Source organism: Oryx dammah, unplaced genomic scaffold (assembly GCF_014754425.2).
Source record: "Oryx dammah isolate SB20612 unplaced genomic scaffold, SCBI_Odam_1.1 HiC_scaffold_10, whole genome shotgun sequence".
Classification (NCBI taxonomy): domain Eukaryota; kingdom Metazoa; phylum Chordata; class Mammalia; order Artiodactyla; family Bovidae; genus Oryx; species Oryx dammah.
The window spans coordinates 44,949,615-44,968,853 of NW_024070194.1; the positions used below are offsets into that span (position 1 = coordinate 44,949,615).

The 19,239-nt window shown below is 47.8% G+C and overlaps 1 protein-coding gene across 1 annotated transcript in view; it reads left to right on the top strand.

Annotated features, from left to right (window-relative positions):
- The window catches only part of DZANK1 (double zinc ribbon and ankyrin repeat domains 1), a 55,226-nt gene extending 36,393 nt beyond the window's left edge, over positions 1–18,833 (top strand). The window contains exons 15-20 of the mRNA XM_040247991.1: positions 2,995–3,091; positions 3,939–4,039; positions 6,082–6,162; positions 7,115–7,242; positions 17,303–17,377; positions 17,797–18,833. Of these exons, the coding sequence (XP_040103925.1) occupies positions 2,995–3,091; positions 3,939–4,039; positions 6,082–6,162; positions 7,115–7,242; positions 17,303–17,377; positions 17,797–17,920 (606 nt within the window). The 3' untranslated portion in view covers positions 17,921–18,833. The remainder of the gene's footprint in view (positions 1–2,994; positions 3,092–3,938; positions 4,040–6,081; positions 6,163–7,114; positions 7,243–17,302; positions 17,378–17,796) is intronic.
- Positions 18,834–19,239: the final 406 nt, after the last annotated feature.

Below are 19,239 nucleotides of genomic sequence, written 5' to 3' on the forward strand. Positions count from 1 at the left end.
GGTAGATGCATCGACAGACTAGATCACGGCCCATCCCAGTCCCATGTGAGAACAAAGTGGTCCCCCAGGGCGGGAGAGCCAGTGACTCACAGAGTCAGCCCCAGCCTGGGGCTTCTGGGCCTTCAGACATCCTCAGATGCATGTGTCCATACGGCAGTCAAAGATAGCAGGTTCCTTTGAACTCTTAACATTCTTTTTAGTATTTCAAAACACCAGATAGAAGAGATACTAACCTTCCGCAGGGCACCAGAGACTAACACAAACTCCCTTTCCCCCTTGGCTTTGGCTGTCAAGATACACTCCTAACAGCTAATATTTCCGGAAAGCCCACACTGTCGCTGTCATGGGGTAGAGGGTTCCACACATCCAATTTCATTCAGTGATATCAGTTAGAACTATAGTCTGTGCGTCTAAAAGTGAACATGTTTCCTCTAAATAAGTGCTTTGTTTGGTAGATTTTAAAAACTTTCGAAACATGAGGCCTCTGGAGAAAAGTAATGAACGAAACGGCTGGGCTAGTGAGAGGCAGGCCCCTCTTCTGTTGGTTCTTAAGGAAATCCCTTCCTGGGGAGCTTCTGGGGTCCAAGTATAATAAATGACTTTTAAAATCACTTGATTATTTAAAATCATGTCTTGAAAATGTGAATAGTTCACATTATAGAAAGCTGAAAGTAAATTTGTGATGAACTGTTCTTTTTTTAAAATGGTGGGAGACACTCGAGTTGTGAGTTTAGTGTCTCCTTGATGCGAGGCAGGGGTCAGGAAAGCCAGCTTTAACTAACTGTTAGCACGGACAAGACATTTAACCTCTTTGGGCCTCAGTTTCTCTATCTGAAATACATGGGTTTGAACTGATCAACTTGAAGGTCCTTTCCAGTGAGGTCCAGAGGGCACTGGCCTTTGACCTGAGACCCTCCTCCCCTGGAAGCCTCCCCTCTGCTCTCCACGTGGCCTCAGCGCCACTGGCCTTTGACCTGAGACCCTCCTCCCCTGGAAGCCTCCCCTCTGCTCTCCACGTGGCCTCAGCGCCACTGAACAGCAGGGGGCACCCTCTACACAGGGAGCCCTCCCCTCCCCATAGGCCGCTGGCTGTCCAGGTGGAGACTGGGCACAGGCCAGCCACTCAGAAGTCAGGGCTCAGCTGTCTAGAGCCAGCCCTTCCCAGGAACAACAGGGATGACCACGGCCTCAGAGGAAACCACCCATCTTGTATCTTTTCAAATATTTGTGAGACTGAAATATTTAAATGTATTTTAAGCATGGATACCATTGAAGATAGTGGAAATCATGATGCATATTCTTATAATCGGGCTTCCCTGGTGGCTCAGAGGTAAAGAATCCGCCTGCAGTGCAGGAGACCAGCGTTTGATCCCTGGCTGGGTCAGATCCCCTGGAGAAGGAAGTGGCAACGCACTCCAGGATTCTTGCCTGCAGAATCCCCATGGACAGAGGAGCCTGGAGGGCTACAGTCCATGAGGTCACAAAGAGTCAGACATGACTGAGCAACTAACCACAGCACAGCATGTGCCTGGCATTATTCTAGGCACTAAGGCTTTGACAATAAACAAGACAGAGCATCTGTCTTCTCAAGAGCTTACAATTTCCAGGAAGATGCCAGGCAATAAATACTTTAAAAAGTAAACAAATAAATGAAGGTGTAATTTCTTTGGAATTAATTTTAGCAACCCTGAAATATTATTTGTGGTGTTCTTGATGTTACGTTGCTATAGACTGAAAGTGTGTGTCCCTCCAGTATTCATATGTTGAAACCTCAGCTCCAGTGTGACAATATTTGGAAGTGGGGCTTTTGGAAGCTGATTCGGTCATGAGGACAGAACCTTATGAATGGGATTAGTGCCCTTAAAATAAAGACCCCGAAAAGTTCCCTCAGTCCTTCCACCACAGAAAAATTTGCCGTCCGTGAGACAGCCGAACCTGAAACAGGTTCTCACAAGACACCATATCTGCCAGGGCCTTGATCCTGCACTTTACAGCCTATGAGACTGTCGGAAATAAATAATTTGTTTAAGCCATGTGGTATTTTTGTCTTGGCAATATGAAGGGACCAAGACATGTGCTCATGTAAGAAAACACCTCGCAGTTAAGGAGCCGATACAAGAATCCTAGCAAAGAATTCAAGTCAGGGAGCTGCTGGCTTCATTCTCCACTGCCAGTAGATGTGGGCAGAAGTTGAGAGGCTGTGGGTTCTCTTCTGGTAAAAGAACTGAGGGCAGCTGGGGACAGAGGTCAGCCATGAGTTGTTAGCAGCCAGCATAGCAGCTGGGATGGTAGCTGACTGGTTTAGGGGAACTGGGAAGCCACCATGCGTATCTACAATGTGTTGTCCATCATGTAGAAGTGGGAGAAGTGTCCCCAGGTTCACACTATGTTTCTTCTTAGCCTGTGTGTTCTGTGCTCAGGAAGTAGTGGGTGGCCCCATGGTGGCGTGGGCAGGATGCCACACTGTGCACGTGGTCTAGATGGATTGGAATTCCAGATCTGGCCTTTGTCCCGCCCATCCTCATTTTATAGACATCCATGTAACCTCATTTTACCTTCTGGTCATAATATTTCCACTTGATAGATGAGGACATTGAGGCTCAAGGTTCCTAAGGTAGTAAGTGACAGCACCAGGATTCAAGCTCTGCAGCCTGAGCCTGCCCGTCAGGCCCACCTAATTCCAAGACTTGGGAGGGTGCAGTTACATACACGTTGTATAGAGGGGCTGGGGCAGCTGCGGAAAGGTGGGCTGGCAGGAACCCATTTGGAGGCTGTTGCCATGTTCCTGGTGAGAGAGCAGGGGCCAGACCAAGGCGTCGTTTAAGAGGCAGAATGGACAAAGCATCACGGTGAGGTCAGGGAGATGTCCAGCATGGCCAGGCTTCAGGCTTGACCGTCCATCATTAACAGAGAGAGGGGCCGGTGAGCAGGGAGACCGTTCTTTCCGATGGGACGCGGCGCCATTCACTGCGCCTGAATTTTTTCATTGGCCAGAACTTTTATCTGAACAAGGCGATGAATTTCAGCGACCACTTCCTGAGCAGCATCACTGAGGGTGGGAACGGGCTATTCGGCAGCGGTTCCAGCTTAGGTGAGTTGTCCCCTTTCTGGGAACCTTAAAACGTTGACCCATTAAATATGGACATTGTTAAGAGAACAAATCCTATGAGTTCTCATCACGAGGAACTGTATTTTTCCTACCGCTTTAGTTTTGTTTCTGTACCAGATGACACTATTCACCAAGCTTCTTGTGATCACTATTTCATGACATAAGTCTTCATGCTGCACACCTGAAAGTTAGGCAGTGCTCTAGGTCAGTTACATCTCAACAAAACTGGAAGAAAAATAATAATTAAAAAAGCAGAGACTTCCCTGGTGGTCCTGGTGGATACGACTTCTTCCGTTGCAGGCGGTACAGGTTCGATCCTATGTGCCTCGAAGCCAGAAAACCAAAGCACAGAACAGAGGCCACAGTGTTTTAACAAATTCAACAAAGACTTTAAAAATGGTGCCCATCAAAAAAATATATTTTTAATAAAAATAAAAAAGGACGGTGGACCAAGAACAACACAGTGACTCTGCAAGGACAGCAGAGAAGTGCTAACCTTTTGCTGGCCAGCACTTTCACCTTCAGGCCGTGTTACCTCGTCTGGCCTCCCGGAAGTCAAGTGTGAGACCTCTGCAGATAGATTGGGGTAGGGGGTACAGTTTGGGGTCTGAAAACTGTAGCTTTTTTTCCCCTCCTTCTCATCCATCCTCTTGTTCTGGACTGAGAGGGCCAGCCCCAAGAGTCCTTTCTGCCAGGTTCATCAAATAGAAATTTCTGTAAAAGCCTTTTCCTCCTCCTGACTTCCAAGGGGGCACATGGGGAGGGAGAGTGGCTCTTACACAAGGGAGTGGCAGGGGCGTCGCTCCGTCCTGGACTCCTGTCATTCCAGTGAGCAACTACAGCCAGGGCGCTCCTGACACTGAGGAGAAAGTCACCAGGACCAAGAACTTCAAGACCAAACCCTTTCAAGAGAAGAAGCAGCAGCTTTCGGTACGTGTGCTCTTGATGCTTCAGCCTGTGCGTCTAGTGTTTCGTTTTGAGGTTTTTACAGATTTATTCATTTTTAATTGGAGGATAGTTGCTTTCCAGCGTTGTGGTGGTTTCTGCCATACATCACCATGAATCAGCCATAGGTATACACGTCACCTCCCTACCACCTCCCACCCCATTTTGAGATTTTTTTTAATGGAAGAATACATTTTCATTTTCTGTTTGCTTTTTTTTTTTACACTATGTTTCCACCTTATGGGGGTAAAACGCTATGAAACCGCTCAGGATTATTCACTGAAATTATTTACAGTTCTCTCCAGTTTCTTGAACCACCTCTCCTTTTCCTCTAGAGTCAATTCCATCTGCTTATCTTTCTCTCTCTCTCTCTTTTTTTGGTTTGTCTTAAACACATGCTGACCCTTGGTTGTCAGGTCATGTTGACAAATGAAGGGCTGGTTTGATCAGCACAGGAGCCCGGCCTGGGTGCCTGGCTAGGTGTGGGCCCGAGGTCCCTGTCGGCAGAGGGTTCCTGAAGTGGCTGGCGTGGGAAGGCTTCTCCCCTGGTGGGCAGTGTGGTGGTGTGAGTGCTGTGGTGTTTTCCATTCCTTCCTGGCCCTCTAACCCCTTCCTGTGTCCATCATAGAGGCCTGGGCTCTGCCCTTCACTTTCTTGGACCCCATGTTCCCAGTAGAAGCCTCTGTTAGGCAAATCAGGAACCATCTAGAAAACAGCATCGGGTTTAAGCAGCAGCAGAAACCTCCACCCTACGATACCCTTCTGCTCTGGAGAGAGGGGGGCGCTAGCCATCCCTGCATTCACACTGAAGCCCTTTAATAATGGACTGTGGATTCAGCCACACCCGATGCCCGCCCTCCCTCTGGGCTCCCTGGGGAGAACCCACTTACACAACTGGGGTCCACACTTGCTTTTCTTCTTGGCTTCGATTCCTGATGCGTCTGATTCCATCTATTTTCTCCCTCTGGAATTCCTCACCATTTCTGATCCACGGACAGTACCTTTTCCAGGTTTCCCACAGCTGTTCGAGTATAGTTTTTCACAAATATGAGACCTGAATAGTTTTAAGGGGAGCTGTGGAGAGAGAAAGAGACATGGGTGCCCTTGGTCACCCACCATCCTGCCCTTTGGCTGGACGTCTCTGGCTGTGGCAAGGGGAACAGAGGTGCTTAGCCACAAGCCCAGAGCCAGGGTTCCCACCTAAGATGTAGGTGGATATGGACAGTGTCGGTTCTTCCTCCATCCTCAGTCACTTCAAGCCCCAGACCTCTCTGGCTCACACTCCAGCACCCAGGGTTCTCCGCAGGCGGGTGCTCACATTCAGGCTGATTTCAAACACCTTATAAAGCCTAAGCTCCCATGGTAAAGAATCTGCCTGCAATGTAGGAGACCTGGGTTCGATCCCTGGGAGTTCCCCTGGAGAAGGAAATGGCAACCCACTCCAGTATTCTTACCTGGGGAATCCCACGGACAGAGGAGCCTGGCGCGCCACAGTCCATGGAGTAGCAAAGAGTCAGACCCAACTGAGCAACATACACTACATAAACCATGCAGAGTCAACTTCAGGGTTCACCTGGTTGCTTTTCCTAGGACCACTGATAATACAACTAGTGTGGGGTTTCTGGGGGTTTTTGTGAGGTTTCTCATTGCCTCCCTGTCCTTAGTAGCACAATGAGTGTCTGTGTGGAGTCCTTCCCCCAGGCAAGACATCAGAGACCAGCCAGGCTTACTTTAGATGTGTTTACTTCTGCTACTGGCTGTTGGGGATCATACATACCACACATGCACGCCTCCTACACACCACTCACACACGCCTGCATATGCACGCACACACATACACACCCCTACACATACGTATCAAAAACACGCGCACACACACACACACATGCTCACGCTTACCTGTCTTTGGGGCCCAGAATGTAACCCAAAGAGCAGACATTTGACCTGAGGGTTGAGCAGGGCCAGTGGGACTTGCCAGTAAAAATACTCCGCGGCCGCACAAATGACCAGCTTCTGTGCTCCTGCAGCCTGAAGACAGGCTTCTGCTGAAGGAGGTCGGACCCGCAGGGGAGGGAAGAGCATCTGTGATGGAGCAGCTGCTGGATGAGGTGAGGACAGCCGGCCTTCCGCCCCATCTCGGGCCGACTAATCAGAAACTGTCCAGGCAGCGGGCCCAGCGGCTAGTCAAAACCTGCACAATAGGGACTTCCCGGGTGGTCCAGTGGTTAAGACTTTGCGTTCCAGTGCAGGGGGTGCAGGTTCCATCCCTGGTGGGGGAGCTAAGATCCCGCGTGCCTGTGACCCAAAATCCAAAATGTAAAACAGAAGCAATATTGTAATGAATTCAATAAAGTATTAAAAAAAATGATCCGCATTTAAAAACAAACAAAAACACTTCACACTGTTACCTGTTGCTGGTTTTTATAGGAAAAGAAAAAAAAAAAAGGCCGAAAAGTGCACATGCGGACATGCTAAGTCACTTCAGTCGTGTCCGACTCTGTGCAACCCCATAGACTGAAGCCCACCAGGCTCCCCTGTCACTGGGATTTTCCAGGCAAGAACACTGGAGTGGGTTGCCATTTCTCTCTCCAATGCATGAAAGTGAAAAATGAAAGTGAAGTCGCTCAGTCGTGTCCAACTCTTAGCGACCCCATAGACTGCAGCCTACCAGGCTCCTCCGTCCATGGGGTTTTGCAGGCAAGAGTACTGGAGTGGGGTGCCATTGCCTTCTCCGTAAAAGTGCACAGGAACCCAAATAACTTGCAGGCCTGGGAAGAGAACCCATGGTCTGTGACCCTGTGCGAGCTTCCTGTCTCCTGAAGAAGCAGAGTGGTCCCTCTGGGGGCCTCCTGCTGGGTGGGAGGCGGCGGGGACAGGAACTCGAGTCCATCACCCATGTGACCTGACAGCTCTGTCTTCAGAGCTGGTCCTGGGCTGCCTGCTTCTCCTCTCTCCTGAGTTAAGCAGCTTACTTCCGCCAGGGACTTGCTACTAGGAGGGCGAGGGGGTGCCACGGAACGCAGGCTCCTGTGCGAGTTTGTCCCTTTCCCCACGCGGCAGGGAGCCGACCCCAACTGCAGTGACAACCAAGACCGGCCTGTCCTGAGCCTGGCGGCCATGAACCAACACCACGAAGCCATCCCGGTTCTCGTGCAGAGAGGAGCGGACGTGGACCAACAGTGGGGCCCGTAAGTGAGACGCGAGGAGGGGAGAGGGCTGGGTGAGGTCGCAGCCAGCCAGGGCCTGGCGGGGCTCCACTGTCAGTCTACATGCCCACCCCATTCAACCTGAATCACTTAAGGACCATTTCAACCCATTCTGGCCTGAATGAGAGACTTGACTGTTGTCTGTTTTCCCAATCTGGGTAAAACAAAGGTTTTTAAACAGATCATTGGATCATCTTTCAGTGGCTTTTATACATGATGGTCCAGTTTGTTAGCTCATGAATTTATTTATATCTGTGAGGCCACAAATCCTTAGTCTTTGGGTGCTAAGCCCTATTTTCGTCATGATCTGAAATGGTAAGAGTGTTCCCCGTGAAAATGTACCCGTGAAATAACTGCAGAAAGAAAACCTTGTCCTGGCATCTCCAGATACTAACAGCACTGGGAGGAAGCTGAGTTGACCACCTCATCTCCTGGTGCCTTGGTGTCCCCAGCCAAGAAGCATACAGAGAGACACTCAGAGACATGGAATGGTTACTTACCTGCCTCTGGAGCCGCCCGGCCTGGTGACTCTATTGTTCACTTGTGAATCACTTTGGAAACTGGGGTGGATGGTGTTTTGAGTCCAGGGCCTCGCTGTTAACAGCTCATATCCCACTGCCCTGATCGCAGGTCAGCCGCTCCACCTCCCTCACTATTGCTGAGACCAGGTGGGGTCCCTCTATGAACTGTGCCTCTGAGGATGGCAAGGAGCACAGGGGATGAAAATTCAATAGCTTCCCTTCTGTCTTCCTCTGTTTCAAAATGTCCTCTAGCATTTTTATTCAAAATTCCTCAATTTTTCTATGTATGTTTTCAAAGGTTTCTGCCCAGTAGGACCCCATGTCAGTAGACAGGACCCCTTTTTAGTTTCACTTTATAGCAGAATGTTTGGGATGTGGGTGAATGCATTAGATGCCTGGAATTTACTTTCTCAGGTTTTCTTACTGCTCTCATGCATCATACCTTGTAAGTTTCGTCATTTACCTACACTTACATTACCATTATTAATAGAAATAATGCCACCTTGTTTTGTGTTAAGGTGTACTTTATATTTGTATAATTCCGACAAGGACTTTTTTGGGGGGTTGCAGTGAGCCTTTGTTGCTGTGCAGGCTTTCTGTAGTTGTGGCGAGTGGGAGTTACTCTTCGTTGCGGTGCGTGGGCTCCTCACGTGGAGGCCTCTCTTGTTGGGGAGCACAGGCTCTAGGCACGGAAGCTCAGTAGTTGTGGCACACGGCTTAGTTGCCCCGCGGCATGTGGGATCTTCTCCAGCCTGTGTCCCCTACTTTGGCAGGCAGATTCTTATCCACTGTACCACCATTGTAGTCCAAGACAAGGACTTTTAAATTGCATCTAAGAATAATGTTTGTGTTTTGAGAGATTTACAAAAATCTCTCAAGCACGTTTTGAATCGACACTTAAGTGTGATGAGTCCTGGCTTTATGAAGAGTCCAGCTAAGAGGATAAGACTACTCTGGACATGGAACAGATGAGCTGTTTCTCTTTGGTGTCTTCAGTTCCCATTCTTGCTTTATTGTCATTCTGTAAACTGACATCTTACCCATGGGTGATCTCCTTGCATTTCTACTAAGTCTAGCTCGTGGCTGTATGGTCTGGCTGAGTGTAACAGCCCTTTTACACTTCCCACTGCATTATCTTGGTTACTGTTAACAGTTTATGGGTCATGTACGATGGGGGTTCACAAAGCAGATTTTTCCACCGAGAGCCAATTCTGCTAAGACTGGTTAGTATTTGCTAGTTCGAAATGTTTGGGCCTGAGTCCTCCTGCCCTCTGTCTCTCAGCTGGATCCAGGACATGAGCTCAAGGCTCCGCTGAGATCTTAGGCACAAGCCCCTCGGAGATCTGACTTTCTTATAGAAGAGGCCCTTTGCAAACAAGGACTCACACGCTCTTTCCCACCCCGAGCTGGTGGAGCTGATGGAGAGAGGTCACCCAGGTGGTCTCTACAGAAGTAACCTCTGTTAAGCACCCTGGCAGGCAGTAGAAAGCCCCTCCCTAGGGTTTCTGGCTCCCCAGTTTGTGTCTTTCTTACCAGAATAAACTCATACTCAGCAAAAAGGGGATCTTGTTGTTCAGTCGCTCAGTCGTGTCCGACTTTTTGCGACCCCATGGACTGCAGCACACCAGGCTTCCCTGTCCTTCACCATTTCCTGGAGAGAAAGTGGATGGCCAAGGAGTAATACACATCCTCCACCAAAGCTGATACCTCTTACCAGCAAACTTCAGAAGCACAGATGGAGGGCCTGGCGAGGAGAGGGACATGGAGACGTGGTTTGCTTTGGGCGGCAGCTGGGGTTCTTCACAGTTTCAAACTGTGAACAGTTTCAGACTTCGTGCCTCTGAGCTCTGCCCCAGGAGGCAGGTGAGGCAGAGGCAGCAATCAGTGTACTCAGAGGTTCACCGTGGAGATGTGTTGTTAGATGATTCAGGATTTACTCACAGAGAGTGTGCCTTGATTCACCCAGATACTGAGATCGGGGTAAACAGTTTGCATTGCTGTGCATTGGTAGAAACGTGCCTTTATGATACAAATGCACAGAGTACCGTGGTGTACTTGCTGTGCAAAACCATGTTCTGGAAGGTCTGATAAGACGACGACTTGCTACTCAGAGGAACAAACTCACAGCTTGATGTTCTGACAGGAGGGTGTGTTCCATCTCATGCCCTCGCTGTGTTGGAGTCAGTCTGAGGAGCAGAGTATACAATGAAGATTTATCATTTTCCCAAATGAACTGTGCTTATGCAGGAAATATCAATTACTAACCTGGAAGATGTAGCCATCAGCAACCCAGCCCCCCTCACCCCCACACCACCTTCATTCAGTAAACTGAACACCCTCTGCTCTCAGTCTGGGGAGAGCTCTGAAGGCAGGAGGTCAGGAGTCTACTTGGGAGATGCTCTGACCCTGTGACTAAATAGGTTCAAATGGGAAATGCGTGATGAAGCCCCCAGAACTCAAGGGTGTGAAGTGACGGGTAAGCCTTCTACCACCAGGGAGGCGGGAAGGATGAAGGACAAGGAGGAGGCCGGTGTGACCGAGACCTCCGTGGTCAGGCCCCCAGCATGCTGTACACCCCTCACCCTGAATGTGTAACTGGGTGGTCTCAGCTCCCCGAGAGAGGAACAAGCACTGTGTCACACGTGACCTGGTGGCCCTGGCACCTTTAAGGGCACCAGGAGGCACCCACATGTGTGCAGAGTAGACAAAGAATTCAAGTGTCTTAGAGCCCAGGAAATGTGACCTAAAAGACCTCATGAGAAACACACTTTGAAGGTGACCCCTGGGGATTTTGCTAACGGTGTGGGGAAGGGGAAGAGGGAGCCTTCTGTGGTGACAGAACACTTTGGAGGCAGGAGACAGCAAAATGTGGAGAAAGTGAGCGTATTCTCCTCATCTGTCAAATGGGGGTGATTGTGCTCACGTCATAGAGTTAGTGGAGGATGAAATGAGTCTTTTGAGGTGCCCGAAAGGAGCCTAATGATTGGCGTCTAGTGGTAGCAGTCACGATGCTGTGGTAATGAAAAGGGGGGTTGTCAGCATTTGAATGGAAAGTGTCAACTGCTCAATGATGGACAGTGTATAAGATGGGGATGAGAGGGGCCAAGGACTGGGTTTAAGTTCTGAATTCTTCTGTTGCTGTTAAGAGATGTCGCCAAGCCCTCCCAGCTCCACATTTTCACATTAAGCAAAGGGCATGTGTATATTTTTAATGCCCCAAGCTCTAAGAGGATGAACTTCAGAAGTGCTTCTTATACTGTAACGTGTATGAATCACCCAAGGGCCTTGTTAAAATGCACATTCAGTGGATCTGGGTGTGGCCGGGGATGAGATCCTGCATCTCTAACAAGCTCTCAGGAGAGGCCCATGGTCCAGGTGCCACCATCTGAGTAGCAGGGATCAAACCCCATTCTTACAAACACCGAGATGTTAGAGACGGCCCAGCGTGGCCCTCAGTGAGGAGATGGCCTCGCAGTGCTGTTCGACATGGGATTTTCCCCATGCCTCACAGGTCAGTGATGTTGATCTGCTCAAACGAATAATAATATCACCACCACCACCACCAGCAATATGAAGGCTGATCCCCAAATCTTAGTTGCCAGGAGCTACTGTATGCCGCAAACCAAAGGCAGATCTTTGGAAAGCCATGGGAATTCAGGTGTAAGGCACACAGCCATTCTCACTTCCTGCCTCTGGAGAAAGATGAGGAGGAACTAGCCAATCACACCACCGATTTCCCTGGGACCAGGGTCCTTGGCCAGGTAAGCTGGCGGAATGGAACATACATGAATGCTAAGATCTAAAATTAGATGAGACCTGAATCCACTGGGGTGGCTTGGTGCTGAGAGTTCTGCTGCAGCAAAAACCAGTTGAAAGTGCTAAGTTTCTCACTTTCTGGAAAATGGAAAGTCTTATCACCTGGACAGTTCCAACTCTGGAGCCAGAATCAGGCAGGGGCTTCCCCGTACCCACCGTTGGAGGCAGAGGTTCATAGACATGTTTACCTGCAATTCTTGCAAGTCATGTGGGTCCAGGAGGCAACAGTCCTTCCCCAAGTTTGTCTGTCTGTTCATTCTCTTCATTGGTGTATTCATTTCACTAGTGGGTTCTGAGCACCTACTGTGTGCTGGTCAGCATTCTAGACAGTGGACATACAGCAGTGATGGAGACAGACCCCTCCCTCATAGACCTCAGAGTGTAGTGGAGGAGACAGACAATAAACAAGCAGATGAATGAGTCATTGCAGAGAATGCTAAGTGCTGCAAGGAAAATAAAGCCAGGTAAGAGAGTTGAGCGTGGTGTGGTCAGGAGAGGTCCCCCACCATCCCCCAGGACCAGAGCAGAGGCTCCCAGAGTTAGTCTGGGACAGGCTTGCTTCAAGTACAGAGCGGCATGGGAGGTTTGTTTACCAGTTTCATCATTTCTGGACCCATCCTAGTGACATTGTCTTATTTATGACTGGGCTGGCAGAAGGATTTCTTAAACTGTGTATGATGGCTGAAAACAATACACACCAAGTAACTTTTCAATTGTATCAGAATAAGATGTGGACATTACTGAAGAAAACCACATCCTGTGAAAGAGCTTGGCAGGCCTCCGCTACCTTCACCTCTTCATCCGCAGTTCTGTCTTCAAGGACAACTAGTGTAAATATTTTAAAGTTCTCCTGGGAGTCAGCTATATCTCTGTCACTAAACAGTACACTTAAATGGGTCATTCCTGATCTAGCACGCTCAGATAGCATCTGTTGATTCCTGCTGTGATAAATGGTGATTACACTTGCTGACCCCACCATCACGTTTTGATCATTCTGTTACTGTTTTTGGTTCTTTACTAATTACTGTGAAAATAACAATGATAGTCCTGAACTCCTCTACATTGATTGTCATCTTTCAGTGATATCGCTTGACTGACCCGTGTGTACTGAGAAGCATGTACAAGTATCTTCAGTTCAGTTCAGTCGCTCACTCGTGTCCAACTCTTTGCGAACCCATGAATTGCAGCACGCCAGGCCTCCCTGTCCATCACCAACTCCTGGAGTTCACTCAGACTCAGGTCCATCGAGTCAGTGATGCCATCCAGCCATCTCATCCTCTGTTGTCCCCTTCTCCTCCTGACCCCAATCCCTCCCAGCATCAGAGTCTTTTCCAATGAGTCACCTCTTCGCATGAGGTGGCCAAAGTACTAGAGTTTCAGCTTTAGCATCATTCCTTCCAAAGAACAACCAGGACTGATCTCCTTTAGAATGGACTGGTTCAAAAGCATCAATTCTTTGGTGCTCAGCTTTTTTCACAGTCCAACTCTCACATCCATACATGACCACTGGAAAAACCATAGCCTTGACTAGATGGACCTTTGTTGGCAAAGTAATGTCTCTGCTTTTGAATATGCTATTTAGGTTGGTCATAACTCTCCTTCCAAGGAGTAAGCATCTTTTAATTTCATGGCTGCAATCACCATCTGCAGTGATTCTGGAGCCCAAAAAAATAGTCTGATGGTGTTTCTCCATCTATTTCCCTTGAAGTAATGGGACCAGATGCCATGATCTTCGTTTTCTGAATGTTGAGCTTTAAGCCAACTTTTTCACTCTCCTCTTTCACTTTCATCAAGAGGCTTTTTAGTTCCTCTTCACTTTCTGCCATGTATTAGTGCTCTATATCTTCACCTCTGTCTTTCCTTCCCCTTCCATCCCACAACTTCTGTTAGTCAATGATTAGTTTTTACAGCACGAATCACAGTTATGTTTACTTGTGTTAACATAACTAAGATGTCCATTCTTCATCCATAGGTTGATTCCAATGGTTGAAAAGTATGAAGAGTAATTGCGTTATAATAGCTACATAAGTATCATTCATTGCTATATTCTGATTAATTTTATTGTTTGTTGGTTCAAGAAAACAACACTTACACCAGTGAAATAAAATTTTCTCACCAGAAATGTCAAATGGATTCTTCTTACACACCATAAATTATTCAAAATCAGGCCACATTTCGCTTTTGTTTTTTCCACAATCCATGACTAAGTTGTTCCTGTTTTGTGTATCTTTGATTCATTCCCCTGGACTTTCTGATTGCCTTTGTTTTATTCTGATTTGAAAGAGAACACACATGCACCACATCTGTAATCTTACCTGGTTCCTTACTTGTTCAGTGCTTTTCCTCTTAGAGGCTCTCTTCTTAGAGTATACATACTTATTAGTCAGGTTTTGCCCGCCAGCTCTCTGGCCCTGCTGCACAGTGGTCATCATAGCATTTCTTTTCACTGGAATCCACTTGTAGTTCCTCTTCACTCTTTCTTATTTCTTGGTTTTGACCCTTGTCAGTCTGGAGTGTGGGCTTAGGTAACCTCTTCAGAAAGGGTATGTAGAAAAAACTTTTGAGTCCTTGAATGTCAAGAATGACTTTCTTTTGTCTTCACTCTTGACTAATATCTTGATATTAATTCCTGTATTCAAAACGATTTTTCCTCAAGTCTTAGTAAGCCTTGTTCTGATGATTTCTAGCATCCAGCATAGCCCATGCAAATGCTACAGCCAATTCTTCCTTATTTGTGAGCTCTTGGTTCCTCCTGGAAGCATTTATCACTGATGTTCTGAGATTTCACATGGGTATTTTTTTGATGTACTGTTGTTCACTTATCCAGGTGGCCCTTTCAGTCTGAAAAGTCATGTGTCTTTTCAGGGGAAGTTTCTTCTATTTTTTCTAATGTCTCTCTAAAATTCTTATGAGTTAATGGTGGGCCTCTTGAATTGACCACCTCTATCTGTCTTTTTAAATTTCTTTCCCCATATTTTTCATCTCCCCTTTTCTCTCTGTTTAAAGAGGTTTTCTTGGCTCTCTTGCTAACTACTCTTTATTTCAACAGTCAGCTTTTTTACTTTCTCAATTCAGTTCAGTTCAGTTGCTCAGTTGTGTCCAATTCTTTGTGACCCCATGGACTGCAGCCTGCCAGGCTTCCCAGTCCATCACCAACTCTCCGAGTTTGCTCAAACTCATGTCCATCCAGTCAGTGATGCCGTCCAATCATCTCATCCTCTGGCATCCCTGTCTTCTCCTGCCTTCAATCTTTCCCAGCATCACGGTCTTTTCTAATAAGTCAGTTCTTCACATCAGGTGGCCAAAGTATTGGAGTTTCAGCCTCAGCATCAGTCCTTCTAATGGATATTCAGGACTCATTTCCTTTAGGATTGATTGGGTGGCTCTGCATGCAGTCCAAGGGACTCTCAAAGTCCTCTCCAACACCACAGTTCAAAAGAATCAATTCCTTGGCGCTCAGCTTTCTTTATGGTCCAACTCTCACATCCATACATGACTACTGGAAAAACCATACCTTTGACTAGATGAACCTATGTTGGCAAAGTAATGTCTCTGCTTATTAATATGCTGTCTAGGTGGGTCATAGCTTTTCTTCCAAGGAGCGAGCATCTTTTAATTTCATGGCTGCAGTCACTGTCCACAGTGATTTTGGAGCCCAAGAAAATAAAGTGTCACTGTTTCTATTGTTTCCCATCTATTTGCCATGAAGTGATGGGACCAGATGCCATGATCTTCATTTTCTGAATGTTGAGTTTTAATATTTTCACTTTTTATCATTTTTACTCTCCTCTTTCACTTTCATCAGGAGGCTGTTTGGTTCTTCTTTGTTTTCTGCATAAGGGTGGTGTCATCTGCATATCTGAGGATATTGACATTTCTCCCAGCAATCTTGATTCCAGCTTGTGCTTCATCCAACCCAGCATTTCGCATGATATACTCTGCATATAAGTTAAATAAGCAGGGTGACAGTATACAATCCTGAGATACTCCTTTCCCTATTTGGAACCAGTCTGTTGTTCCAGGAGAAGGCAATGGCAACCCACTGCAGTACTCTTGCCTAGAAAATCCCATGGACAGAGGAGCCTGGTGGGCTGCAGTCCACTAAGAGTTGGACACGACTGCGCAACTTCACTTTCACTTTTCATTTTCATGCATTGAAGAAGGAAATGGCAACCCACTCCAGTGTTCTTGCCTGGAGAATCCCAGGGGTGGGGGAGCCTGGTGGGCTGCCGTCTATGGGGTCACACAGAGTTGGACACAACTGAAGTGTCTTAGCAGCAGCAGCAGCAGCTGTTGTTCCATGTCCAGTTCTAACTGTTGCCTCTTGACCTACATACAGATTTCTCAGGAGGCAGGTAAAGTGGTCTGGTATTCCCATCTCTTTAAGAATTTTCCACAGTTTGTTGTGATCCACACCGTAAAAGGCTTTGGCATAGTCAATAGAGCAGAAGTAAATGTTTTTCTGGAACTCTCTTGCTTTTCCTATGATCCAGCGGGTGTTGGCAATTTGATCTCTGGTTCCTCTGCCTTTTCTAAATCCAACTTGAGCATCTGGAAGTTTACTTTCTAAGAGTGCCTTCTGGTTCTGATTGCTGCTTCTTCACATTCTCTGTTTTTGTCTTATGTTGTTTTCAGTCATTTTAAATTTCTCATGTTTCTGTGTCTCGGCTTTTTTCTCTTTGATGCTGCCAGTTTTTCTCAGATGTGCACAATCCTTTATCATCCATTCAGGTTTGCAAATGGGAAATGGGCTAGGTGGGTGGGAACTCTGTGTATATAGCAGGAGCTTATCAAATGACGGAGGGGCTTGTCGAGTCTGTAAAGCTACTCTCAGGCTGGGACAAGTGGAAGGCTTCCCTCTGGGCATGGGAGTTGCTGACCTGGTTCTCACCAGAGGCTCCATGTATCATCTTCAGAAAAGAGGCCACCACACTTTTTCTCCACTGGGATACGCTTATGGCTGCAGATACATCTGCACATGCAGGGGACGGGGTGGTGGTGTCGAGGGAAGGACCAGGGGCCAGGAGAATGCAGACCTTCAGCTGCTCATCTCATTTCTGTCTCCAGCCATGACTCCTACCTCCCATCACTCCTGCCACCTCTGATCAGGAGCCTTTCGTGAGTTCTGGAATGCAGGTACCACCCCTTCCTCCACTGTGACAGCCACTGCTCCCTCCCTGGGCCACGCTGACCAGGCAATGTGGAGAGAGAGTCTGGCACATGGCAAAATATGCTGTCTGACCTCTCAGGCCTGCCCTCTGGGCTCTACGGGTGGTGTTTGTTTTCATATCACACAAGCCACACTCACTGAAGCCAAGGTCATTGTCCCCACACAAGAATAGGAGCCTCAGCCCTGAAAGGTTATTGTCAAGGGACAGTCGCCAGGATTCAGGCCAAGGGTGAGACCACGTCCCACACATTCCATGAACTCTTGCAGAAAATGTACCAACATATTGTTTATTAGTATAAATTGACTACAAACCAGATCCTTGTGGGATTTCTCACTATAAAACTTTCTCTCTGATATCAAAGCTTACCCTGCTAATCTTCCAAAGAAAGGAGCAGAAAGGGGAGAGTCAAGAGATTTTCCTGGGTTAGTTAAGTAGGTCATGGGTGAAACCAAGGCCCCATTGTGCCTGCCCCTCTCCAGTCTCTCGAGGATGCTAACCAAGGATTTAGCCAGGGATTTTTTCCCACCCAAACAGGCTCCAAAATACAGCTCTTCATGAAGCAACTCTGCTTGGCCGGGCAGGAAGGGAGTGCATCGCTGCCTTACTGGGGTATGTTCCTTGGCCTCTGGGGGACACTCCAACTGCCACGGTGATCCCCCTGTTGGTGAGGATTTCAGGGGGTCCTGGTGCCCAAACAGCTGACCCAGTGATTGGGGGCCACCATCCCACCACGGCTCCCAAGGCACTAAGGGCTTTTCAAAGCACAATGAAAATGCTGCCCCCCTTAAATCCACCTGGTTGTGGGTTGTGGAGGCTATGGGAACCCTCTGTCGGGACTGGCATTGGATGCGTGAGATCGCAGAGCCCGTCAGAAGGGCTCAGGGTAGAGCCACCCTTGAGGGCTGGGTCATGGTGGCCTCTCGGGGCAAGTTTGAGACGGGGGCCCAAGAGCCTCAGCAGCAGGGAGAAGTCAGGCCCTGAGGCTCATGGACTGGAATCCGTCAGCTCACCCCCATTTTCCTTCACAGATGCAACGCCAGTGTCCAGAAGAAGAACACAAGAGGCCAGACGGCGTACGACCTGGCCCTGGAAACTGGGGATGAGCCTGTCACCTCGCTCTTTGCTGCTAAGCTTGGCCTGGATGAACGCTAAGCCTGAGGGCCCCATGGGCATCATTCAGAGAAGCCACCCAGCTCTGGCTGTGCTGTGTTCGCTTCCTTCCAAATGCATATTTGAGGTTTGGAAATTGAGCTTGAGAGCCACTCATAAGATTTTAAAAAATTATGTGACAGTGTAAACCACCCATGCCCACACTCCCTGAGTATTTCCCCAAACGCCCTGGATCCTGATGAACGTAGTGTACACTAGTGGTGTGTTGCTGCTTGTCTTTGAATTTGCTCTTGAATCTTAATTTATTTCTCAGTACACAGTAATTGCATACTGCTGTTGTTCAGTCTTTAAGTCGTGTCCAACTCTTTGTGACCCAGTGGACTGTAGCATGCCAGGTTCCTCCGTCCTTTACTCTCTCCCAGAGTTTACTCAGATTCGCGTCCCTTGAGTCGGTGATGCTATCTCACCATCTCATCCTCTGCCACCCCTTTCTCCTTTTGCCTTCAGTCTTTCCCAATAATTGCATATGGTTCTAAGCAAAGAAGTGTAAAATCTCGTGTAGTGAAGTCTCCCTCCCATGCCCGCCCCAAGACCACTCACGTCCCTCCTCAGACACCAGTGACCTCCGTGTCAGTTGTGTGTTTCCAAAAGTAGTGTAGGATTATATAAGCAAGTGTATGTCATATGTGTATGTGTTCGTGTAGAGTACATGCAAATGTTAAGTGAAAGTAACACACCTATATACTGTCCCTTCTTCTAAGACAAACAGCGGTAAACCACATACTGCTCTGCATGTTATTTGCTTAATATATCTAGTAAATTGGTTCCAAATTAGTGCATAAAGATTGAGCTTATTAGAGTCTTTCCCTATGAAGCTGAACTCATCAATATTCGTATTGTTATGGCTTGTTCTCTGTTTGACAGGTAAGCTTCAAATAAACCAGTTACAGGAATGTGAAACTTTGATTCATTCCTTTTTTCAGATTATCGTCTGTCTTCGTGCTAATGTGCTAACATTGCCATCATGGAGTCTCAGAATTGTTTCTGTGAACCTCTGAAAATAGGATATTCATTAACTTAGAATAATTAATTCATGACCATAAGGTATAGACCCTGTCAGGGTGGCTGCTGGCATTGCCGCCTGCACTTCCTTTCCCAGGGTGGATGCCTGTCCACAGGGGGATGGGTGCAGAGTCAGACGGGAGCCCCACTGTGGCTGTGGGCTTGAACGGCAGCGACCCTGGCTCCCAGGTCAGAGGCCCAATGGCTACATAAAGGGTGCAGGGGACAGGGGAGTCAAGTGAACCCCCGACCCGTCTCCCTCCCCCTCACATCTTTCAGGACAGCCAGGCCACTCACAG